Source organism: Elephas maximus, chromosome 1 (genome assembly GCF_024166365.1).
Source record: "Elephas maximus indicus isolate mEleMax1 chromosome 1, mEleMax1 primary haplotype, whole genome shotgun sequence".
In the NCBI taxonomy this organism is placed as follows: Eukaryota; Metazoa; Chordata; class Mammalia; order Proboscidea; family Elephantidae; genus Elephas; species Elephas maximus.
The window spans coordinates 132,186,247-132,213,120 of record NC_064819.1 but is presented as its reverse complement, the minus strand read 5'-3'; the positions used below and the strand labels follow the sequence as shown (position 1 = coordinate 132,213,120).

General features: G+C 37.7%; 1 protein-coding gene across 8 annotated transcripts in view; it reads right to left on the bottom strand.

Annotated features, from left to right (window-relative positions):
- Positions 1 to 26,874, bottom strand: part of ADGRB3 (adhesion G protein-coupled receptor B3) — a 792,372-nt gene that overhangs the window by 314,540 nt on the left and 450,958 nt on the right. For all 8 annotated transcript variants that reach the window (XM_049895042.1, XM_049895022.1, XM_049895052.1 and 5 more), the window contains 2 exons: positions 18,205 to 18,307; positions 5,684 to 5,727 (listed from right to left, as the gene is read on the bottom strand). In XM_049895042.1, the coding sequence (XP_049750999.1) occupies positions 5,684 to 5,727; positions 18,205 to 18,307 (147 nt within the window). The remainder of the gene's footprint in view (positions 1 to 5,683; positions 5,728 to 18,204; positions 18,308 to 26,874) is intronic.

Genomic DNA, 26,874 nt, shown 5'->3' with positions numbered 1-26,874 from the left:
TTACAATTTTAAGAAAATTAAATTCTGCCCATATTAGTTTTCCCCCAGCCTAGCACAGTGTGAATAAAGTTTAAAAAAGAACTTTATAATTTGGTTATTACCTCGAGGAGAATGGATGGCTATTCAATAATAGTGATGCTTTGTATAATTGCTTTGAACTTCTTCTAAAAGCTAACAGATCTTTTCTAGCTTTATATTCCTAAAGGTATTATGCTATGTCTCCCTAGTGGTATAGATTATGTTAATCACTTTAAGATTAAAGGAGAAGAGCAACCCTCCTGGAATGATGGGATGAGGCTGGGTGCTACTTATATATTTGCTAGGAGTCATACTGTGAGGTAAATGAAATGGTGACTACCAGTATGGATGCCAAAAGGAGAGAAATGTCGTGGTTATGAAGAAATAGGCACAACAGAACCAAAGGAGAGGGGTCACTGCATCTTGGTTAGTTAACACTGAGATAAAACAAGCCAGTGTCATCAGCCTGAGACCAGAAGAACTAGAGATGGTGCCCGCCTACAACCAATGATTGCCCTGACAAAGAACACAACAGAGAATCCCTGATGGAGTAGGAAAGCAGAGGGATGCAGACCTCAATTTCTTTTAAAAAGACCAGACTTAATGTTCTGACTGAGAGTAGAAGAAACCTGGAGGTCATGGCCCCCAGCAATTCTGTAAGCTCAAGACTGGAACCATTTCCAAAGGCAACTCTTCATACAGGGATTGGACTGGACTATAAGAAAATGATACTGGTGAGGAGTGAGCTTCTTGGATCAGGTAGACACATGAGGCTGTGTGGGCAGCTCCTGTCTGGAGGGGAGACGAGAAGGCAGAGGGAGACAGAAGATGGCTGAATGGACACGGGAGAATACAGGGTGGAGAGACATAGAGGATTCATACCGAAAACAGGTGGTTATAGACGGTGAAACCTGTCTGTTGGACATACTGGATACAGCTGGACAAGAGGAGTACAGTGCCATGAGAGACCAATACGTGAGGACAGGCGAAGGCTTCCTCTGTGTGTTTGCCATCAATAATAGCAAATCATTTGCAGATATTAACCTCTACAGGGAGCAGAAATAAAAAAAAAAAAAATTTTTTTTTTTTTAAGAGAAATACGTCAGTGCGGAATGAAAAAAACTCAACAGCAGCGATGATGGAACTCAAGGTTGTATGTGGCTGCCTTGTGTGGTGATGTAACAAGATACTTACAGAGTTCTATCATCAGAAAAGAGCCACTTTCAAGCTGCACTGACACCTGGTCCTGACTTCCCGGGAGGAGAAGTATTCCTGTTGCTATCTTCAGTTTCACAGAGAAGCTCCTGTATTTCCCCAACTCTCAGTAGATCAGTAAAATATTCTCTATTTGAGAAGTTCTCAGAATAAGTACCTCCTCATGTGGTTGTCTGACCGGAGAAATGCACCTCTTGTTACTTGCCCAGTGTTTTTCCTTCCTGGGTTCTCTCCCCTCACACATACACCTCCACCACCCCAGGTTTTTCATCTGAAAAGCAATTCATGCTCTGAAACAGAGAACCAAACTGTAGACGTAAAATTCTGTTGAAAACAGTGTCTTGAGCTCCAAAGTAGCAACTGCTGGTGATTTTTTTTTTTTTTTTCCTTTTTACTGTTGAACTTGGAACTATGTTGGTTTTTGGAGAAATGTCATAAATTACTATTTGCAGAGAATATAGCTAATGTTGCTGTTTGGTTGATTTGTAGCGGGACAGCAAGGTATATATAAATCTTTGTATGAGAGACTAACCTGATTTGTAAACTTTCACTTAAAGCACAATAAAAAAAAAAAAAAAAGCCAGTGTCAGTCTCAGTCAAGATGACTATTGCTACTTCCAACTCCAATAAATGAATTTGGAATGTAGAAAAATGGGAATATCCAGTCCTTAAAAGCTCTTGTTTTCAACAGCAATGTAGGCAAATAAATTACAAATGGATTGATAAAACCGTTCACTGATAGTTAAGAAGTTACACTAAGGAATTAAAATTCTGAAACATTTTGTGAAAACAAACATAACCCTTCACAGACTTGAGGGCATCAGATGGTGTTACCAAGGCCCATAGAGAAAGACCACAGATTAATTTAAAACATGTTACCCAGGGAATATAGTAGTCACCACATGTACTCTAATACTCAAAATCCCGATTTGGGCTAGCCCAGAGAATGTGAAAATTATCAGTCACCCAAATGATAACTTTGTAATACACTTTAAGAAGAGACATGTTATCTCCTACCTAAAACAGACCTATTTTTGAAGTGAGCAAACTATTTTTAATTTATTTCATGGGTCAGCAGTGAGAAGTATTTTCTGGATCCTGTTAATTTGTTAGCTGAGGCAAAATCAAAATACATTTAAAAAATTTTCCAAAACTGTTATGCCTAATGAGAGTAGACTACAATGTCTTTGCTTGGCATCATTAGGTAATAGGTTATCCTTAAAAATAAAATTAGTTGCTTATAAAGGACCTTAGTATCTTAACAAGCCGAAATGTTCTCCCTTTACACTTCTAATATTAGATCAAATAATTGCTAGAAATATGTAAGTCAACTGAAAAAAAAATGAGAATAATTCTTAAATAGAAAGGGTACCCAAGGAACATGCAAATATTCATTCTTTCAAAAAACTAACCAGTAAATATTTGTTGAATGTATACTATGTGTGAGTATCATAGTAGGCAAGAGTGCATTGATAAATAGGAAAGATAAAATACTTCTCTATGGTGCTTACTTTCTTGTGGAAGAGACAGACAATAATTACATAGAAAAATAAATAGGAAAGTAGGAATGTGTACTGTGCAGGATATAACACAGGGTAATATAAACAACAGGGTAATACTTTGGATTGGTCAGAGACATCCTCAAGGTGGGATGTACAAGGAAATAGGTACATAGAAGCACAGTTTATAGAATAAAATTAATTGGAAACTACCTCAATGACCAATAAATAAATAAGGAACACTAAATAAATCCAAATGTCGGCAGCTCGAATCTGCCAGGTGCTCCTTGGAAACTCTATGGGGCAGTTCTACACCATCCTATAGGGTCGCTAGGAGTCAGAATCGACTCGAGGGCACTGGGTTTTTGGGTGTTTTAAATAAATCTATACAATGTAGCACGTTTAAGGAATGTAAGTAGTAACATCAAAAATTTTCCAAGACCTAGTGCTGAATGAAAAATTGAAGCTGTAAAGTATTACATACAGTGTGATAACATTTCTTTTAAAGCAGGGTTAATTTCTATGTATGCATACATACGCCAGTGAAGAGATGGATGTCTGAAACTATAAATAACAAAATGTTAATAAGGGTGACCCTGGAGAGGTGCGTGGGTATGGAGACCCAAGTGGGGGTGTGATGGTCAATGGAACCTTTAGACTTAGCAGTAATGTTTTAAAGTTTTACAGTTAAAAGGTACACATGTATTACTTTTGTAATAAAAATTACTTTAAACAATTTTAAAAGAAAATTTGATAACCTAAACCAAAATTAAAAACTAATTTCTAATTTCAACTTTATTACTGTAATCTTTAAAGTATCATTTAATTCATCCATCTTCTGTATAAAAAGAAGTGGCAATACCTCTTTTATTATCTTTATTTAGAGGATGTATACTCAACATTAAAACCACTGCATCAGTGAAATTATTGTATATATGAACATGATCAAAACAGAAGAGATGTGAACAAAGGAATAAGTTTTTTTTTAACCTTCATTGTTTAAAAACTCACTCAGAAAAGCAATTAGGTAAAAAGTGTGCTGGGCCAGAAATTCTCTCTCAGTGGGAAGCTTTTTGATCACTTTTCTCGTTACATCAAGGAAACACGGACTACATTTATCTCTTGATGTAATCTTCTTTGAAAAGCAGCTAAGCATACTTCCTTCTCTCACCAAATACTCTTCTTCAAGGACAATTCCGAAGTTGAAGTTTGTAAAGCTAAAACATGTTATTTGTGACTGAGAAGAGCCATGTTACCAGCAGATGTTAAGGAAAGTACAGCGTGATTGATTTCTAAGGTTAACATTGACCTCAAACACCAGTGGACTTATAAATTAAACTCAACACCTTAGACTGTTTGTGAAAGGAAACCACGATGAGGCAAAAAAAATACGGGAATGCTGTCTCTTGTAGAGTCCCTTTAACGGTTCTGAAGGACTTTGGGAATAAGTAACATTTCCCTCTGGATCAGCATAGAAGTATGTTCTACCCACTGAAAAGATAATAAACCTAAATCAAAGTTGGCTATTATTCATGAATATATGAAAGTAGCTAAACTTTGGAGTTTAAGACAGCATGTTTTTCTTGAGCAATAAAGATTCAGTTAGATTCTTACAGTATTTTAGTCTTCCCTTGGTTATACAATATACTAAGTAGTGTCTTAGAATAGTCCATCAAAGTCTTCTTTGGCTATTGGCACAGAGGGAAAAGTCACAGAAATTTTACTACTATGGGTTTCTCTATGTGATTTCCTGGAGATATTTCAAAGAGAAAAAAAATCATGACATCAGTGAAGGCATCCAGCTCATATAATCATCAGGGCAAGCTGGAATTCTCGTTATGGCACTAGGGTTCCTAACAGAAGAATACCTGAACCTAGCCTAGAATACCTGAACCAATAGCAAAAAATTATGCTTAATATCATGGATTTCTTACCTAGATAAAGATACTTGTAGATTCGATTATATCAGTACTGTAGGACTGGGCACATGGCCAGGGTCCCTCTTCTGGACTTACCCACAACTACTGGTGAGAGGCAATTGACATCATGAAACCTCAGATGTATGCACATCAGACTTAGGCTGAAGAATACTGGCTGAATTCTTAAAATACACAGGATCCAGCAATATAGTTTCACAACATTTTAGCCGTGGGATTGATTGATACTTATCTCTCCACCTTTCCCCACTTGTTCCCTCAAAAAAGGAATGTATAATATGGCTACATCACTGAAAGAAACCTACCTAAGTATTTAGAGTGTGAGTCTAATTAAGAATTAATGAAGGATTTTTTCTGTTTTTTGAGACATTAAAATCTCACAGAATTATGAATGAGGTGAAGATGATTTTGACCAGATATATTGCAATCACTTGTACAAGTAAGGAAATACATAAAAGAATTATTCACCCTTATTGAGTACAATTATTATTCCTTTTTTCTGCAAAAATTCATAGAATATACGAATACAAACAATTAAATGTCATGCAATGTTTTTTTTTATATCAAAACAAGTTGAAAGACCCATAAAAATATCGGGTTGTTCTGATAATAGATTCAAGGTCATGCAAGTAATGCATTGGCCAAGTGACCATAGAAGTTGCTATTTTAATCGGCAATGCTAAGCTGAATTATGAGGGGAAGATGTTGAAATAGCATTTGAGCTTCTATAATTTAAAAATACCAGACATTTTAAAAAATCTTCATGGACTCCACATTGTAATGTGCCTTATATATTAGGTAATGCAATCCTATCTTGGGACATAACCTAATGGCCTCACACACAAACACATTCATCGTGCTGTCCTGCAGATACAAAAGAGAATGTTTTCTCTCTGAGTGTAACTCACATCCCACTGACTTATCATATTCCTGTTGACCAGCAGGCGGCTGAAATAACTTAATATGCTTTGAATATTTAGTTCAAAGTAATGTAAGAAAGCATCTGTCACTTACGTTTTTGAGTCATCCCACAACACACAATAGGGATTCAAAGTACCCTAAAAATAAGCAGAGAAAGAATAAATATATCTTGAGTACATAACTAAAAAATGAGGGGTTATGTAAAATGCAAGCAGATTGGTGGATTTCTTATCTTGTACTAAGATCCTTTAAAGATTCTTTCACTATTTTTTTTATGCTTAAGAAATCGCATTTCCTTTTTCATAAATTTGATGACCCATTTCATGAAATCTCAGTCATGAAAACAACACATTTATTCCAAACATCAAAAATTGAAAGTGAAGCTTTCATATACCACAAGGCCCATACTTTGATGACTTCTATTTCATTTTGCTTTCTCTAAAATATTTATTTCTGGATTACCTTCTTTAAGAAGACCAACAAATTCACAATATTTAAACCATTGTATTATGCACATGTATGTCCACCACTTCTGCTCCTCTGCCTCTAGATGGTGAGCTGCTTGGAGTGAAGAGGTAGTTGTATTATCTATTTACTTCCAAGGAGTTTGTTGACTTGCAATACCTTCTCAATCATCAGATCATACTTGTATAGAGTCATGTCTAATGAAACTATAAGAAAAAAGTGCTAGAATTTTATTCAATTCAATAATTATGTATTGGGTACCCACCATAACCATCAGGATGACACAATGAGTTTTCCACACTGGATTATCAAAGGAAGTACTTTCTGTTTTGAGTTCTAATTGTTGGAATTTTTTTTTCTTTATTTCTGCCTGGTTATATTCCTTTGGGCCTTATTTTGACTTTTGAAATTAACTAAGTGATTCTTCCTTTATGGAATATCTTTAGATATCTATAGACGATATCACATTCCTGCAGAGTCTTCTCTTCTACATTAAACGTACTCTGTGCTTTTGTTGGTTTCAAGTTCTTACATCCTCCATGTCACTCATCTTTTAGAGCACACACTCTTATTAAAGTGTGTGTGCTTAATGAAATCATCCACTTGTGTCCAACCTGTGCAGAATAAAGTAGTCTACAATTTAGGTGCATCTACAATTTTGGTGCCATATTCCTAATAACGCAAGTGTACACAGGAGTTAATGAAACTTTAATGAAAGTTTACACAGCAAGTTAGGCTCCCAAATGACAATTTCTACAAAAATTCATTCAGTGACATTAATTACATTTTTTACAATTTGTCAACATTCTCTTTGCATTCTGGTTGTTCCATTTCCAGTACTCTAGTTTCCCTGCTCCCTTATCTTCTCATCTTTGCTTTACAGTAAATGTTGACCTATCGATCTCATTCGGATGTTTTTTTAGAACAGCACTGATCTTACAGGTAATATCCTTTATTTTGTGCGCCACTCTGCTATTTTTGCTAAAAGGTGATCTCAGGAAAGTTTCAATTCAAGGTTCAAAGAGTGTCTGAGGGCAGTAGTCCCAGGGAGTTTTCTGGCCTCAACTGGGCCAGTTAGTCTTGGCTTTTTAAAGAATTTGAATTTTACTCTGCATTTTTCTCCCATTCTATCTGTTGTGACTCTGGTCAGAATGATCGGTGGTGGTAGCAGAGCACCATCTAGTTCTTCTGGTCTCAGGATAGATGAGGTTGTGGATCGTGTAGGCTATCGGCCTTGTAGACTGTTTTTTCTCTGAGATTTTGGTTACCTTCTTACCCTTTTGCTTCAGATGAGTAGAGACCAATAGTTGTATCTCAGAAGGCTGTTCGCAAGCATTTAAGACCCCAGATACTACTCACATCACTCGGATGCAGAACTTAGACTTTTGGTTCACTCCTTTTTATGACGTATGAGTTAGATTAAGTTAATTTGTATATAAACCAATAAAGTTAATTTGTATATAAACCGATTAAAAAAACCCAGTGCCATTGAGTCGATTCTGACTCATAGCGACCCTATAGGACAGAGTAGAACTGCCCCAAAGAGTTTCCAAGGAGCACCTGGCAGATTTGAACTGCCATATAAACCAATATGGGGTACTAATTACAGAATTAACATTTCATAATTATTATTCATAATAGGTTATGACAAAAGACAATAAATATTAGAAGGAAAATACAACATGGACATCAATAAAAGCTGATGTTTGGGCACCCTCTTCCTTTCTTAACCCCCTAAAAAAACTGATTTTTGCTTTCAGATTAAAGCATAAAAATGGGAAATGCTTCCTTTACACTTATTCCATAACTTCATTAAGGCTCAGTTTTATCCTCTACCTTCTTCACCCCTCACATTTTATACATTATTTCATGCTTCTTTCCCTTTCTCTCTGTGCTGGTGAAATTTTGAACAACATCTAAGTGAGAATTATTATAGGTTCCAAACTGCACCCCTCAATCTTGTGTATCACAATACATTCTCGGATGTTCACAACAGACAGACCCCCTCTGTGAGCATTTCTTCTAGTACAGCTTGACAATTGAGGTCAATGACTTGTACAAATCTCAAGTTTAGAAAAATAAGCAAAACAAACCAATTAAAGGAATCTTTGTGCTTAAGGAGTAAGAACGTGAGATGGGAAACATAAAGCAAAAAGCAAAAGATGAGAAAATTCTAAATATTAAAAAAAAAAAAAACTGGCTATAAAGTTCTACCAACAAACCACTTGTAAAATATTTGTTATAAATTTTCAGATACTTCTCTCAAAGGGACCCTGCTACAAGATCTGTTAAGAGGAATTTACAGAAAATCAATAGCAGGAAATGCTGAGCCCAACAGAGCAATAGAAAAATGTAATGACAGGGGGCAAGAGGAAAGCAAGCAAGCTATGAACTAACCTATTGAAATGGATTTAAGAAATGCATTAAACAAAGAAAACAAAAATTGTCAGGTAAAAGAAACAGATGGGCTAAAGGAGATTAATTTACCAAGCTGTCAATATAACTGACACTTAAAAATATTAAAACTGTGTGTATTTGAAAACTTTGGAAAAGATATGGTATTCTTGACAGCCAATTTTTTTTTTGGCCAAAACACACACACACACACACACACACATACACAGTTTCTTTGTTCTATTCAAAATAGTATAGTTGAATTTGCTCTATCCTAAAAATTAAACATTTTCAGTCATCAATTTTTAAGCCCTTGAAAGATGCACCATGTCCCAAATTTCCAGTTGCCATAGATGTTCTACACATTACTTTCAAGTGTCTTTAGTAGTCTTTGCTATTTCTTTTACTTCTCTGTTTCACTGTCAACCAACCCAATATCTACTTAAACAATGAATATAAAAGAAAAAATCACCAGCTTTGTCAATATAGTCCTATGACGGTTCTCTCTTTTCCCTTGGTCTGCATAATTTTTCTCTTTCCTTATTTACAAAATAAGAGGTTTGGACATAATAGTACATCCTTGCCAGCACAATTTTAGTACTAATTGAGGAAATGCACATTAAAAATCTGGGGAACACATGTGGGGAGAAGTAAGACCTTAGTAGATATCACAGATTTTTCCACAGTCAAATCTATGACAGGTCACTGAAAACTAATCCATGGGAGCGAACCCTCCCAAGGTTATGTTTTCTAACACATAAATGGCTTCATAGCCCCTAAAAGTATAATACATCACACAAATTCCCATGAGATCTTTTGTGTATATGACCAATTTGAGAACTATAAGTAAACTTGATGAGTTTTTCTCAACCCTGAAAGCCAGCAGTAACACCCTACCTACACCATTGGAGTTGTTGCTCAGAGAAAGAAAGAAAAAGAAAGGCAAGACAAGACTGCAGGCCAGCATGGTCTAATCTGCCTACCCACTCGAAATGCAACTAGACAATGACTTTTGTTTGGAAAAAGGAAATATTTTCAGGGTAGCAAAGTACTTGCTTCCTTAAAGATAGAGATGTTATCCACCTTGGAAAGTAACAGTAAGCCCTGATTGGTCAGGCCCACACACATGGGGGGTGTGTGTGTGTGTATGTGTGTTTAAGTGTGAGTGTATGTGTACACCTACAGATCCATTCTACTTCACTTATTTAAGTCTCAAGAATTACTTTCAATAAAACTATTTACTTATGTGCTTTCCTTATATACCATAGATTCTAGTAATATCGATAAATATAAACGTCACTCTGAAGTAACTTTAAGTAATACAAAAAATAATATTCTTTTTCTGGGAAAAACAAATTTGATATTTCTAAAGAGCAAACAATCACCGTGGCTAGGCACTAAGGACTACAAACTACGACTCTTCAGATCACAGCAATAAAATCATTCGTCTGAAGAACTGAACTAAGAATAGCAATTGATTCATTAATGACTTATGAGCTGGTTAAAACTGCTGCTGGCATTGCTGAGTACGATTTGTAGTTCCAAGGTCCCACATTCTATTACCTGGTCCTATCAGCTCCCAAGGGCCTTATTTATATTTAACATACTGTAAATGCTATTTGTTAAAAAGCTTTTTTAAAAGGACACATTTTATTAAGAAAATGGTAACAGGCTTTTCCCTAGACTCACTATTAGTTCCCATTCCTCATTTTTCCACATGGTATATGAACCAAATATAATTTGCAAGTTATTATTCTTTCCTGAGCTTCAGGAAAGTGCTTGCAGATACTTTTGATATAAGAAAATAGGTGAAAGCAGCCAGACATAATATTAGTGATAAGTCCCGTCTAAAATTGTTTCAATTTTGAAAGCAGCTATGATGGTTATACCCCAACATGATGTTTCAGCTTGTTCCTATCAATTTCATTCTACATATTTAAGACATATCTTTTCTTCACATTTTAGCTAAGGTTGTTATATTTCTGCATAGGGTGTTATCGGTTATCTCTTCAATGGAAATAAACTGATTTTAGTATATTGAACATATCTTTATAAAAGTGACAAAAAATACTAAGATACTTAATAAATCAGTCATATATTTCCTCTCACTGGAGAGGTAAAGTCGTTTTTAAAAAGTCTGATTTGGGTTATAAGATAAAAGTAACAAGCATAGTAATTCAAAATGAGTAACCATAAAGGGTTTTATATATGGTATAGACAACTAAAGAGAAGAAATGAGGGTTTGAGCAGTCCAGACAGGTTCCATTGTGGGGTGATAACTGAAGTAGCCTCTAAGGACATCGAAATCCCTGGGTGGTGCTAACAGTTAAGGTGCTTGGCTGCTAGCCGAAAGGTCGGAAGTTCTAGTCTACTGAGAGGTGGCTTGGAAGAAAGCCTTGGTGGTCTCCTTCTGACACATCAGTCATCGAAAATGCCACCTTTCTATGCTTACACACGTGGGGTCGCTGTGGGCTGGAATACACTCAAATGCAACTGGCTTACAGGTTTCCAAAGACAGCAAGGGGGTCGACACTCCAAGTGAGGGGATAATCAGAACGAGAGCACTTGTGATGGTCTTCTCTTCTCCAGCCTAAGCTTTTCTTCTTCTTCCTCTTCTCCATTCCACCCTTTTTTGGTAACAGATGTGCCTATATTCTCTACAAGTTGGGTCTTTTAAAGTGGGGACAGTATTCTTTTAGCCACCTGGTCAATTCACTCACTCAAAATACTTAAAGGCATAGGATTGATTCTAAGACAGTTGGGATAATTACCTCATCATTCTCACATGCTGACTCTCATTGATACCCCAGAATCTAGCTAACGTTACTATGATTTTGGTGACTAACCCACCGATTTCCATATGTAGAAAAAAAATTTTGTTCATACAGGTTGTCTTAGGCTGAGTTCTCTAGAGAAGCAAAACCAGTGAAGCGTGTACATATATACAGAGAGAGAGACAGAGAGAGAGAGATTTATCTAAAGGAAACGGCTCACACAGTTGTAGAGTTTGGCAAGTCCCAAGTCCGTGGGTCAGGTGTTAGGCTAGAGGTTTCTCCTGACTCATGTGGCTGCAGGGGCTGACAAACCCAAGATCGGCAGGTCAGATGGCAGGCTGCTGGCTCACAGGCAGCAGAGGGTGATGAATCTCAAGATTGGCAGGCAATATGGCAAGCTACTGGCTCAAGTCCTAAGAGCTGGAGGTCAGATAACGAGCTGGGTGCAGGATCCAGAGCAAGAAAGTGAGCTTTGCTAGAACATCTATATATATTTTGGATGCAGGCCACATCCCTGAGGAAACTCCCTTTACAACTGATTTGCTGATGTCAGAGCACATTGTGGAAGATGACATCATTACGTAACTCCAAATTACATCATTGCATAACTGCCAAACTACATCATTACATAACTGCCAAACCCTTGAGAACCATGGCCCAGCCAAGTTGACACACAATCTTAACCATCACAGTCCACCCTGTGTCAGCTTGGCACCTGTACACATCACCTTAAACCATACAAAATCTCTAAATAAAGACAATTACAAAGTCATACTTCTACCTAACATGATACAGCTAACATGCATACAACTGAAAACTCACTAGTCCCGTTTATATCTTATATTTTATAAGTGAGAAAACAAAAATATTTGATACACACATACAAGGAAGAAATAAAGAAATACTCATAACAATTACAGTCATCATTTCTTCAACTGGCCACATGATTGTAACTGGTATCTAGAACTACCTTCTTCCACCACCCATTCCGTATTCCCTTTACCCTTGGCAAGCACCACAGCTGGTCATGGCTCTTTGCCTGGGGGTGGGAGGGATGACCCAAACTTTCATTTCTGAAGGGTCTGTGCCATAAGTAATCTTGTTGGAACTGGGTTGCTTATAGCAGAAATACCACAAGTGGATGGCTTCAACAAATAGAAATTTATTCTCTCACAGTCTAGGAGGTTAGAAGTCCAAATTCAGGGCACCAGCTCTAGGAGATGGCTTTCTCTTTCTGTTGGCTCTGGGTGAAGGTCATTGTCATCAATCTTCCCCTGGTCAAGAAGCTTCTCAGCACAGGGAACCTGGGTCCAAAGGAAGTACTGTGCTCCTAGTACTTCTTTCTTTAAATTATTTCATTAACTTTAATCACAGGGCATGGTAGTCCTAAGAGACATCCTAAGGGATCTCTTGTACTCCACACATAATCTTCTTCACCTCCATTATGCAACGCCAATCTGATTTCCCCTTGGAAGTAAAGATCAATCACACCAGCCAATATGGTAACTCCCTTCTTTGCCTGTTGATCCAGAGGCATAAGGAGCTCAAGCTAGGTGGCATTCTTAATTTCCAGTTCAATGGAGTCCGTGTTGTGTCCCAAGGTGGGAGTATTTGTCCCTTTGGAACTAAGACCTCTAAGCCTGCAGAGCATAGGCTTGTGGGGATAGGAAGCAAAATTTTTGAGAGTAGTTTACTAGGGATAATAGTAAGTGGTGTCACTCCTATTTCTGCCTCTTGATTCCTGGTTTTGTGAATCATGGCTATGGGAGAAACAGTACCATATATTGGATGCTGGTTGAGAGCACATATAGCCTCCTGAAGAACATTAACCCAACCCTGCAAAGTACTGCCACCTAGCTGGCACTGTATTGTGCCTTTAGGAGGCCATTCCATCACTCTATCAAGCTGCTTCGGGATGATGTGGAACATAAGACCAGTGAACTCCATGAGGATGGGCCCATTGCCTTACTTTATTTGCTGTGAAGTGAGTTCCTTAACCAGAGTTAATGCTGTGTGGGATATGATGACGGTGGATAAGGCATTCTGTGAGTCCACAGATGATAGTTTTGGCAGAAGCACTGCATGCAGGGAAGGGAAGTCCATATTCAGAGTGTCTATTCATCTATTTCACTCCTAGGAACACCATTACTAAGTAGCCAATGCCATAAGTCCATACGAGTCAGAATATTCTGATTACTGCCTCAACTCCACTGTCCATTCAGTAACCATACTCACCTTGTCTTTGTCAATTCAGTGCTGCCACTTGGCCCCTACCATGGGGTCCAATTAGTCCCATCGTAGTTAACCTGCTGTTGAGTCAAATTCAACTCATAAGGATCCCATAGGACAGAGTAGAACTGCTTTGTAGGGTTTCCAAGGCTGTAAATCTTTATGGAAGCAGACTGCCACATCTTTTCTCCCATGGAATGGCTGGTGGGTTCAAACTGCTGAAGCTTTGGTTAGCAGCCAAGTGCTTTAACCACTATGCAACCAGGGCTCCTTATTGTAGTTAGGTGTTTTAATTCAGCTCAGGCAGTTCCCACTGTTAAATCTCACTTACATAAAATAGCAGTTATGGCAGTCTTCAAGGATGCTGGGTTTCCCTTCATAAATTTGCTCCTCACTGTTGTAAAATATGTGTTCTCTGGGCATTCCATGTGTGGGTTTGTGGGCCTAACCTAGTAAATCCACCTAACATGCCAATTCCCTAAACTTTAGAAATCTTCTACAGTACAACAACACAGGTATAGTGCTTCAATTTGATTTAGTGTAGGTCACCACATAAACCACGCTTCAGTGAAACAACCAAATAAACTATTAGATCCTTTCTGAACCTCTCGAGCTGAAGCATTGAATCTTTGAAGAATCTGTGCTTAGTGGGCCAATATCAACAAACTCAGACTGAACCAACTTTACGTTCTTGGCACTGTTATCCCACACCCTTAGTAGTCATTCCCACACATATTCTCCAGATTTCTGTTTGTGCATATTAGAAAATTCCAGCAGTTTTTTTGGAGGATAGTGTACCTCCTCCTGGGTCACACTTTGTACTTCACCTTTTGGGGCTTCCTGGGACCGAAGTCTAGTTATAGGTCCAGAAACAAAAATGGGTGGTGGGGGTGGGTCCTGGGAACATTCAGCAATATCTAGTAAGGCATCTACCCCCGGCAGTGCTCAGGCAATGACTCAGATGTCACCCAAGGCAATGACTCAGACAAAGGCTATTCAAACACACCTGGGTTAACCTCATCAGATGGAGGTGGAGGTGGAGGGGCTAGTGGTTTTACTGGGGAAGGTAGTTTAGCAGACAAAGATGGAGAAATCTCTTAAAATGGGAGTAAGAGGGCTGGTTCTGTTGGTAGGAATGAGTCAATGGAATTTATGGGCCCAGTGGCCTCAGTTTCCTGATTATTTGCCCATATGTCCCAATCCTATTTTTCAGGATCCCATTTCTTCCCAATCAACACCCTAACTTTAACTTCAGATACAACTGAATGTTGGGAATTCAGCTGGTATTGTAATTTAGCCACTCTTACAATAAATTCTGGGTTTGGTTTTTGGCAATATTAGCTCTGTGACTACCAAAAATAAGGCTTTCTTTTAGGGCACAAGTGGCAACTTTGAGGTCTTTTATGTGGTGCTTGAACTGTGACTCTGAAGCCCTGACCTAATCTCTTTCTTTCACTGCTTTGTCTAGTGAAAGGAGCACCAGCCAACCAGATTCCTTATATGTCTCATTCTGACAAAATTGTAGAAAAGTATAAACATGCTATCACCCAGAGCCTTACTCCTCACTAATACTTGATCTACTGGTGGTGATATTTTGCATATTAATATTGCCACCTCATGCCATGGATTAGAAGAACCCTCTTTACTACTGGAGGCAGAGTCATTGCTGCCTTTAAGGCTAGTCAGACTTGCGAACCAATTTAGAAAACTCATCCTTACGATTTTGTTTCTCTAGAACCACTCTCGGTACCAAGTGTCTTAGGCTGGGTTCTTTAGAGAAGCAAAACCAGAGAGATTGAGATTTATCTCAAGGAAATGGCTCACATGGTTGTAGAGGCTGGCAAGTCCCAAGTTCATGGGTCAGGCAACAGGCTGGAGGCTTCTCCTGACTCCTGCAGCTTCAGGGACTGATGAACCCAAGATTGGCAGGCAATATGGTAAGCTGCTGGCTCAAGTCCCAAGAACCAGAAGTCAGACGATGATAAGCCAGATGCAGAATCCAGGGCAAACAAGTGAGCTGTGCCAGAACGTCCATATATATATTGGACGCAGGCCACACCCCTGAGGAAATGCCCTGTACAACTGACTGGCTGATGACATCAGATCACATAGAGGAGGATGACTGCATCACTACGTAACTGCCAAATTATATCATTACATAACTGCCAAACCACTGAGAATAATGACCCAGCCAAATTGACACACAACCTTAACCATCACATATGGTTTAGTTCTTTTGTATATTGGTAGACATAACATGCAGCCAGAGGAGAACGTTTGACTCAAAGCTTAAATATGTTCATTTCAAATAGTTTTATTGAATTAAAACAATGAGACTCTTTATTAAGACTGTTTTTGAGGTTACTCTTTTTCAACTTATCAAAATGTTTTCCTTTAATTCACATGCTTTTTGAACTCCAATTAATGATTTTGTCTCTATTTTGGAAGGTCTAGTGATTCTTCATTTACTAAGTGTTTTCGCCCTAAGGAATATGGTGCATATTTTGACATGATATTGATTACTCGGTAATTCTACAGTTTTGAGACAAAGACTCTTGCTGTTTTTCCCCAACGCCTGCAACTGGATCTTGCTGTTTTTCCCCAGTGCTTGCAACAGGATAGGCATTACCATAATGAACAATAGAAAGAACTAAATAAACATTTTAAAAACGTATTTTGAACAAATTCTAACCGAAAACAAACATCAAAAGTTTCTTCCAGTTTTCAGTGCAGTGATGAGTTTAGGTCTCTACTAAGGCATGAGGAGATAGCTATTGAAATAAAACATGTTCTTGTGTTTAGAGGGAACCAGTATATGCAATAGCGCTTTGACAACAGTAGGAAAAGACCTAGATAGTTTAAGAATTATTCGTGATATTTGAAAGTTACTGCTGAAAGATTTGCAGTTTTCATTAAACAATCTAGAAAGCCTGAGGTACCTTAGTAAAAAGTGGTTCACAGGGAAGATCATTGCCATTTTTATAAAACCAAGCCTGATTTCTTTGTGAAATCACAAACTATACAATAGCAGAAAATATACAGGCTTGGTAGCCCAGAAGATGTAAATATAAGTTCTGTTTCATCATTCACTAACTAGATGACTTGGGAAAATGACTTAATCACTTTTCACTTCAGTTTTTTGGTATGCAAAGATCAATTTGATAGTACAAGAGATAAACAGTATGTACATGTTAAGCATGAGATTGGCTGACTTTCACCCAAGTTTTAATGGGAATCACCTGCCTTGCCCCAACATATTAATGATTAAGTGTTTAAAGTGAATATGTACGTGATAAATAATTTTAATTTCTACATAAGACTGCACAAGATCTGAAGAATTTCATTCTTTTTTTTTTTTTTCAAGCTAACATTTATCACAGATTTACAATGATCCTGGCACTGTGGTGTGTGCTTTACATCATGTTATCTCCTTTAATTCTCTCAACAGTTTTTTTTTCTTTTTTTATTGTACTTTAGGTGAAGGTTTATAGAGCAAATTAATTTCTCATTAAACAATTAATACACGTATTGTTTTGTGACTTTGGTTACCAACCCACGACATGTCAACACACTCTCCCCTTCTCGATCTTGAGTTCCCCATTACTAGCTTTCCTGTCCCCTCCCACCTTCTCATCCTTGCCTCTGGGCTGGTGTGCTCATTTAGCTCATTTTGTTTTATGGGCCTGTCTAATCTTTGACCGAAGGGTGAACCTCAGGAGTGACTTCAGTACTGAGTTAAAAGGGTGTCTGGAGGCCATACTCTCACGGTTTCTCCAGTCTCTGTCAGACCAGTAAGTCTGGTCTTCTTTTGTGAGTTAGAGTTTTGTTCTACATTTTTCTCCAGCTTTTTTCAGGACCCTCTATTGTGATCCCTGTCAAAACAGTTGGTGGTGGTAGCCAGGCACCATCTAGTTGTGCTGGACTCAGTCTGGTGGAGGCTGTGGTACTTGTGATACATTAGTCCTTTGGACTAATCTTTCCCTGCATCTTTGGTTTTCTTCACCCTCTCTTGCTCCAGATGGGGAGAGATGAGTGGAGCATCTTAGACGGCCACTCGCAAGCTTTTAAGACCCTAGATACCACCCACCAAAGTAGAATGTAGAACATTTTCTTTATAAATTATGTTATGCCAATTAAGCTAGATGTTTCCCAAGACCATGGTCCCCAAAGCCGTCAGCCCAACAATTCCGTCCCTCAGGGAGCTTGGATATGTCTGTGAAGCTTCCAAGACCTTGTCTTGGTTAAGTTGTGCTGGCCTGCCAAGTGCTGTGTACTGTCTCATCCTTCACCAAAGAAGATCTGGAGAATTTCATCCTCCGCATTGCACTTATATATCCTCCTATCCACAGTTAATCATAATCCTTTGTACTACTTTTATAACTTCTATTGCTGCATGCATCTTAACTCCATATATTTATGTGTCAGTATTCCCCACTACATAGTGAAACAGGCTTTTATTCATCTCGGTCTCTTTGTGCCTAGCACAGTGCCCAGTTAATGTGCATACACTGATAAATTAACTATTCACTAGCTATTTCCTTGGATAAAATAAAAAGAGATTAATCCTGAAGAAAATCATAGAATAGTATGACATTCCGTTTCTATATAATAACAATATATAACAAATACATTCATTTGTAACTACAAATACTCTAGAAAATCTGTTAAAGGCTTTATTGGTCAGAAAGAATGACTGCTAACCTCTTAAGGTAAATTCTACAAGCAACTCAGTGCCAAGTGGATGATACTTACATTAGCCAAATGAGCTAGTTCTATCTCCAGGAACGAATCAGTTGTTTTGGGTTCAGGCCTGATTGTGACCACAATGATTTTGGAATTAACGACAGTATAATTTCTGAAACAGAGTAATTATGATTAAAAGGAGAAAAGATTGATGAAAAATATTAATTCCTACTGCTCAATACGTGCTGGAATGACACATTAAATAAATGCAACCTAAGCAAAAAATAAAAGAAACTGTAGGTGAGTAGATTTAAAACGTGATACAAATATCAAGGTATCATTCATGGAAGGATACAGTCCGTTTATTGGTACAAACAGACTCTCTGGAATTAGAGAACTTTGGGAAAAAGCTAGTGCTGAATATTACCATTTTAAGAAAGATGAAAAAGCCACAGTACTGACAAGCTTTCCATTACTTAAATCTGATTCACCTAGGAGAGAGATGGATTGTAAATTTAACCTTAAGGCAATCTTTAAATGGATATAATTCATTTATCTCAAGGTGGACTTAGTAGTTTTGTTCTCCAGGAGCCCAAATATTCTTGCAAAATGCTATCTCGACATTTTTTAAACTATCCCAAAATACATTATGAAAAATGATTGGAATATGGCATAGCAAGAGAGCAAGTAGAGATTAAATATAAATGAGTGCAGTTCCTAATTGGAAAACCTGGTGGTGTAGTGGTTAAGTGCTAGGGCTGCTAACCAAAGGTTTGGCAGTTCGAATCCACCAGGCGCTCCTTAGAAACTCTATGGGGCAGTTCTACTCTGCCGTATAGGGTCGCTATGAGTCGGAATCACTCGACGGCACTGGGTTAGTTCCTAATTATTGACTGCCATTTATTCTAATGAAAGAAATTTACAAGTCAATGCTTTATTTAAATATGCTCAATCTATGGAAAGCATTTACCTTTTGAAATATCTTACCAAGTACAGTTCACTCACAAAAAGTTTAAGCTACTTTAAGTATAATCATATTTACAAGTCATAAAAATTAGACATAAATATAATTTAAATATATAAAACTGAAATAAACCTTTATTGCATATATAGGTTTTAATCCAAAATGCATACAACACTCCAGATCCCTTATTATTTAGAAATTTAAAGATCTGTTGATAGTACTTTTAGCTGTTTGAAGAAATATATATGTATTCACCCCTGCTGTTTGATTTGAAATAAACTACTTATTCATAAAAAAAAATAGGGCATGTACAATTCTGGGAAACTCATACTTGGTATCAAAGACAAAGTCGTTTTTTTCCCTCTTTCTGCTTGTTAAGATATCACTTACAGATAATAAAATCTACCAATTTTAAGTGTGTGGTTTAGTGCTCTTAGAAGTTGTGTATGACCATGCAACCACCACCACAATGACTACAGACAGCTGCTCTCTCTCCTAACCAGTTTCTACAATCACCTTTTCCCTGGTTTTTTTTTTTTTTACTTTCCTCACCTGGTAGCCTTGGGTATGCTGTCACAATAATTTTGTCTTTTCTAGAATTTCACTCAAATGTAACCATACACTACAGAGACTTTTGTGTTTGACTTTATTTAACATAACGTTTTTGAAATTCATCCCTGTTGCTTCTTATGGCTCAGTGATATTCCACAGTATGCACATACTACAATTTGTTGGTCTATTTATCAATTAAAGGACCTTTGGGTTGCTTCAGATTTTTAGATCTTATGAATAACAGCTATTCGAATTCAGTTATTATGATTAATTGGTATACATGCTTTTTGTGTGAACATGTATTTTTTATGTCTTGGGTAAATACCTAAGAATGGCATTGCTGGGTCATGCGATAAAGACATGTTTAATTTTATAAGTTATTGCCATATTGTTTTCTAAGGTGGCTGTAGCATCAAAGTCACTTAATTCTGATATTGCAGGACAATGTTGGACCTCACATTCTTTGTGAGTCAACTGAAGGTAAGCTACCTTGAGGAGGATATAAAACTAAGCTCCACATGCCATGCTCCCTGTGCCAACTTGTTCTTCCCTGTTTCTCTGCTGAGGAAAAGGATTCAGGGATCAACTGAGAATAGGTGGAATTAACACTGGGAGGCAATACTGGGCGACTGAGTGTACCAGTAGAACTGACAGGGTTCCCAGAGAATGACAAGGTACACATGGCTTAGAGTTGAGGGGAAATGGCTGCCTGTCACCACCAGAAAGAATATAGAGGTTTATCCTAGAGAAGAACAGGTCTTGAGCACACAGATACAAGTGACGTTTTCACATTGGTCTGAAGATGTATGATTTCTGATTGGTGACCTGAATGAAAATGACTTCCTCATCACCCAAATTCCACCTGCCCTTTTATTCTGCTTCTGTTTATAACCCATTTCTCTGCTACAAATAAAATCCAATGGTTCTTAATTTTGATTAGTAAATGTAAGGTAATTTTGATAATATACATATAATTCGCATCATTTTAAAAATTGTGCAAGTGGAGAATTTACTGAGAAACACAGAATTTCTATCCAGGGCTTCATAATTTCGTGAAGGTATTTATGAAGTTTGCTCTGCATGCTTAGGAATGTGGAGATCTTGGCCTGGGACATCTGGGCCATGGGAGGCAAAGTAGCTAAGATAAGCAGTGGGGTATGTTATATCGTGTCAGGTTCAACCTGGTACGGTGGAGTAGGTCCTTAGAGGATGGAGTTGGCCAGATATCTTTGGTGAAGTGTGTGTGTATTTGTGTAATGTATTTAGAATACAACTGGGAAATGACGCACATAGATGCATGCATGCAGATGAACATGCTTATCTCATTAGCGTGTAAGTACTCCTCTCCTTGTGCCACAACACTGACGTGTCCCTATCACCACCACGGCACCCATCAATACTATGTGTCCTTCCCACAAGGTTATGAGCTCAGTGAGGACATATTTGTGTCTGTCATTTGGTATATCCCCATTCACATGCTGCTTGGCACATTTTAGTGCTCAATATAAATTTCAACGGCTTGTTAAATAAATACATACTAAATACAACTACTGAAACTTTGACCAAGTTGGTTTAAGATGTAATCCCAGTATCAGTGTTAAAATGCTTAAGGAAGGAAAATGTAAGTGAATTTACATTATACAACGATTCCCTTTTAAAAAGTGTTCAGTGTACAGAATTCTCTTTAATTTATTCCACCAATTTGTTCCAGTTTGCATAAGTGAAGAGCTGGCTCCTGATATGCCGTGTCAGGCTTTGCAATGTACTAGCACTTCCTGTCTGGGTACATGTTTGTGTTCATGGCTAGGAAAGCAGATCTTACAGCCAAATGAATTTCATGACTGAAGTCATAAAGTTCTTTCCTGTCCTTGAGATTAGTGCTAGCTGCTCTCTAAAACATTTTAACATGTGTGGAGTTATTCATTCCAAGGAGACTCAACTTATTCTTCACAATTTTTGAAGAGCCTTAAGGTGCTTAGGACACATAAGCCGCACTTCAAGGAGGGTAAAAAAAGTGATGGTACCATGCAATGCAGTGTTACAGAACACACATCAGTGGAGGGGGCTGTGGCGCTTGTGGTGCAAATAAATTCCAGCCAGATAAGGTACATAAGAAAAATGTGCTAATGGTTTAACAGAAATTATTAAATTAACAGTAGCCACTTCCCATTTTTAGAATTATAGGTCATACAGCTTCAAATTTGAAAGCCCCCCACCAAAAAAAAAAAAAAAGTAAAATAGGTGATTTCATATATTCTGGGAACTGAGACCTTCATCAAAATCATTAGGCCAAATTCAGTTGTTTTTAAAAAGGAAATCAACTGATGGCTGCTAAAAGGCGGGGTTGGACCTAATTAGACCTCTGCAACCTAACCAGAATTATAGGTTAGGTTTGCTAAGAGATGTAGCATCTAAAGTGGCAAAAATGCTGAATGATCAGAGCCTTAAAATCACTTTCAAAAGGTGTGGCAGAAGTAAGTCCAGATTTTTGCAAATAATACACTGAATATATTACAATATTTGAATACTATTAGTTACCCACCACTCATCTGTCACTTTGTGGTACTGTGGTGGCTGAAGTCTTGCCTCTATGCTGGAAGCTATGTCACTGGTATTTCAAATACCAGCAGGGTCACCCATGGTGGACAGGTTTCAGTGGCGTTTCCAGACTTAAGCAGACTAGTAAGAAGGACCTGGCAATCTACTTCTAAAAAAATTGGCAGGTGAAAACCTTAAAATGGCAGCAGAACATTGTCTGACGTAGTACTAGAAGATGAGTCCCTCAGGCTGGAAAGCACTTAAAATACAACTGGGGAAGAGCTGCCTCCTCAAAGTAGGGACCACCTTAATGACGTGGATAGAGTAAAGCTTTCGGGACCTTCATCTGCTGATGTGCCATGACTCAAAATGAGAAGAAACAGCTGCAAACACCCATTAATAATCAGAATGTGAAAGTACAAATTGTGAATTTAGGAAAATTGGAAGTTGTCAAAAACGAAATGGAATGCTTAAAGATCGATATTTTTGGCATTAAAAAAACCCATTGCCATCAAGTCGATTCTGACTCATAGTGACATCAATGAGCTGAAATGGACTGGTATTGGCCATTTTGAATCAGACAATCCCATAGTGTACTATGCCTGGAATGATGATTTGAAGAGGAACGGCATCACATTCATTGTCAAAAAGAACATTTCAACAGCTATCCTGAAATAGGACACTGTCAGTAATAGGATAACATCCATATGCTTCCAAGGAAGACCAATGAATATGACAATTATTCCAACTTATGCACCAAACTATAATGCCAAAGATGAAGGAATTGAAGATTTTTACCAACTCTGCACTCTAGAATTGATGAAACATGCAAACAAGATGCATTGATAATTACTAGTGATTGTAATGCAAAAGCTGGGAAGAAAGAAAAAAGATCAGTAGCTGGAAAATATGGCCTTGGTAATAGAAACAATGCTGGAGATCACATGATAGAATTTTGCAAGACCAATGACTTCATTGCGAATACCTTTTTCCAACAATATAAACAGTGACTATATACGTGGACCACACCAGATGAAATACACAGGAATCAAATCGACTACATCTGTGGAAAGAGAGGGTGGAAAAGCTCAATATCATCAGTTAGAACAAGGCCAGGGGCCGAATGCGGAACAAACTATCAATTGCTCATATGCAAGTTCAAGTTAAAGGTGAAGAAAATTAGAACAAGTCCACGAGAGCCAAAGTATGACCTTGAGTATTTTCCACCTGACTTTATAGAACATCTCAAAAATGGACTTGACACGTTGAACACTAATGACGGAAGACCAGAGGAGTTGTGGGGTGACATCAAGGACATCATACATGCAGAAAACAAAAGGTGATTAAAAAGACAGGAAAGAAAGAAATGACCAAAATGGACGTCAGAAGAAACTCTGAAACTTTCTCTTGAACAAAGAGTAGCTAAAGTGACTGGAAGAAATGATGGAAAAAAAAAAAAAAAAGAGCTGAACAGAAGATTTCAAAGGGCAGCTTGAGAAGACAAAGTAAAGTATTATAACAAAATATACAAAGACCTGGAGTTAGAATACCAAAAGGGAAGAACACGTGTGGTATTTCTCAAGCTGAAATAACTGAAGAAAAAATTCAAACCTCGAGTTGAAATACTGAAGGTTTCTATGGGCAAAATGGAAACCCTGGTGGTATAGTGGTTAAGAGCTATGGCTACTAACCAAAAGGTGGGCAATTTGAATCCAACAGGTGCTCCTTGAAAACCATATGAGGCAGTTCTACTCTGTCCTAAATATAGGGATGCTATGAGTCAGAATTGACTCGATGGCAACAGGTTTGGTTTTATGTATTTTTTATAGGCAAAATATTGAACAATGCAGGAAGCATCAAAAGAAGATGGGAGAAATATACAGAGTCACTGTACCAAAAAGAATTGGCCTATGTTCAACCATTTCAGCGTATGAGCAAGAATCAACGGTATTGGAGGAAGAAGTCCAGGCTGCACTGAAGGCACTGATAAAAACAAGGCTTCAGATTTGGCAGAATATCAATGGAGATGTTTAAGCAAATGGATGCAATGGTGGAAGCACTCACTCATCTATGCCAAGAAATTTGGACTACGGCTGCTTGGGCAATTGATTGAAAGAGATCCATATTTGTGTCCATTCCAAAGTTGATCCAACATAATGCAGAAATTGTTGAACAATATCATTAATATCACATGCAAGTAAAATCTTGCTGAAGATAATTTAGACACAGCTGTAGCAGGACATCGACAGGAAACTATCAGAAATTCAAGCTGAATTCAGAAGAGTATGTGGAATGTGGGATATCACTGTAATGTCAGATGGATCTTGGATGAAAGCAGAGAATACCAGAAAAATTTGTTATGGATTGAATTGTGTCCCCCCCAAAATGTGTGTCAATTTGGCTAGGCCATGATTCCCAGTATTGTGTGATTGTCTACCATTTTGTCATCTGATGTGATTTTCCTATGTGCTGTAAACCCCACTTCTATGATGTTAACAAGGCAGGATTAGAGGCAGTTATATCAATGATGCAATCTACAAGATTAGGCTGTATCTTGAGTCAATCTCTTTTGAGATATAAAAGAGAGAAACAAGCAGAAAAACAGAGGGACCTTATTACCACCAAGCAAGAAAAGCCAGGAGCACGTGTGTCTTCTGGACCTGAGGTTCTCATGCTGAGAAGTTCCTAGACCAGAGGAAAATTGATGACAAGAACTTTCCCCAGAGCCAACAGAGAGAGAAAGCCTTCCCCTGGAGTTGGCACTCTGACTTCAGACTTCTAGCCTCCTAGACTGTGAGAGAATAAATCTCTGTTAAAGCCATTCACTTGTGGTATTTCTGTTATAACAGTGCTAGATGACTAAGACAGATGTTTACCTGTGTTTTATTGTCTATGCAAAGGCATTCAACTGTGTAAATCATAGTTAACTTTGGATAACAGTGCAAAGAATGGGAATTCCAGAACTCTTAATTAAGCTCATGTAGAACCTGTATATAGACCAAGAGAAAGTCATTTGATAAGAACAAGGGGATACTGTGAGGTATGAGTCAGGATTGCATCCTTTCACCATACTTATTCAAGCTGTTTGCTGACAAATGATCCAAGAAGCTGGACAACATGGAGAAGAAAATGGCATCAGGTTTGGAAGAAGACTCATTAACAACCTGTGGCAATATGAAGATGACACAACCTTCCTTGCTGAAAGCAAAGAGGATTTGAAGCACTTACTGATGAAGATCAAATCCATACTTCAATATGGATTACACCTTAACATAAAGAAAACGAAAGTTCTCACAACTGGACAAATAAGTGACATTATGATAAATGAAGAAAAGATTGACATTCTCAAGGAGTTCATTCTGCTTGGATCCATAATCAACCCCCATGGAAGCAGCAGTCAAGAAATCAAATTACATTGCATTGGGCAAATCTGCTACGAGAGACCTTCTTAAAGCGTTAAAAGCCAAAGATATTACCTTGAGGACTAAAGTGTACCTTACCCAATCCATGATATTTTCAATCCCCTCATAAGCATGAGAAAGCTGGACAATGAATAAAGAAGACCAAAGAATTGATGCTTTTGAATTACAGTGTTGGCTAAGCATATTGAATATACCATGGACTGCCAGAAGAACAAACAAATCTGTCTTGGGAGAAGCACAGCCAGAATGCTCCTAAAAAGGGAGGATGGCAAGGCTTCATCTTATGTACTTTCGATATAATATCAGCAGGGATCGGTCCCTGGGGAAGGACATCATGCATAGTAAAGACAGTGTCAGCAAAAAAGAGGAAGACCCTAAACGAGATGGATTGATACAGTGGCTGCAACAATGGGCTCAAACATAGCAACGATTGTGAGGATGGCACAGGACCAGACAGTGTTACATTCTGTTATACATAGTGTCACTATGAGTCGGAACAGACTCGATGGGATCTAACAAAAACAGTTTTGCAAATTCATTGTCCCATGGATAATTGTAATTCCTAATGTGTTCATGATAGGGTATTATAAAAAGATATAGACTGTCACTAAACTACAATATCTCATTGCAAACCCAGAATAAAGAAATAAGGTTCGAAGTTTAGGGCCTGAAACTAAAGAGCATGTGCTCTTGAGAGAGCTGATTACTTCACGCTGATTGCCTTCTGGGTGCATTGGTATAAAAGTGATTATGTCTTTGCTTTTCTATTATTTCCAATATTATTTAGTTCAATTGCTTTTCCCATTTGCCTTTAATTTCTGTAATATTAGGAACACAAATGAGTTCCATTTCCTAAATATGAAGGAATTTCAGCATCATTTATCTTTGTTAGGTCAGAGCACTTGACAGCAAATTCATGTGGTTTTGCATTATTGAAATTTGTTCCATTTTTAGAAGATAATTTTCAAACTACTATTGGGCTTATGAGAAGGTTGTGGTTTTGCATTCGTCTGTATTTTTCCTGGCATTTTAATACTACAGGCGCATTTGCATATAGTGTTAGTTAGATTCTGTAAAATATCTTGAATGTTAACAGCTACACTAATATGATTCATTTTTTTTTTTTTTTTTTACAGGATTACATTTTTCATGTCTTACCAGGATAATCGCACATTGCTCATATGTTTAGGTGTAATTTGGTTTCCCACAAAACTAGAACCAGAATTTATTAAACCAATCAGCAAATGGAGTGTTTACAACTGA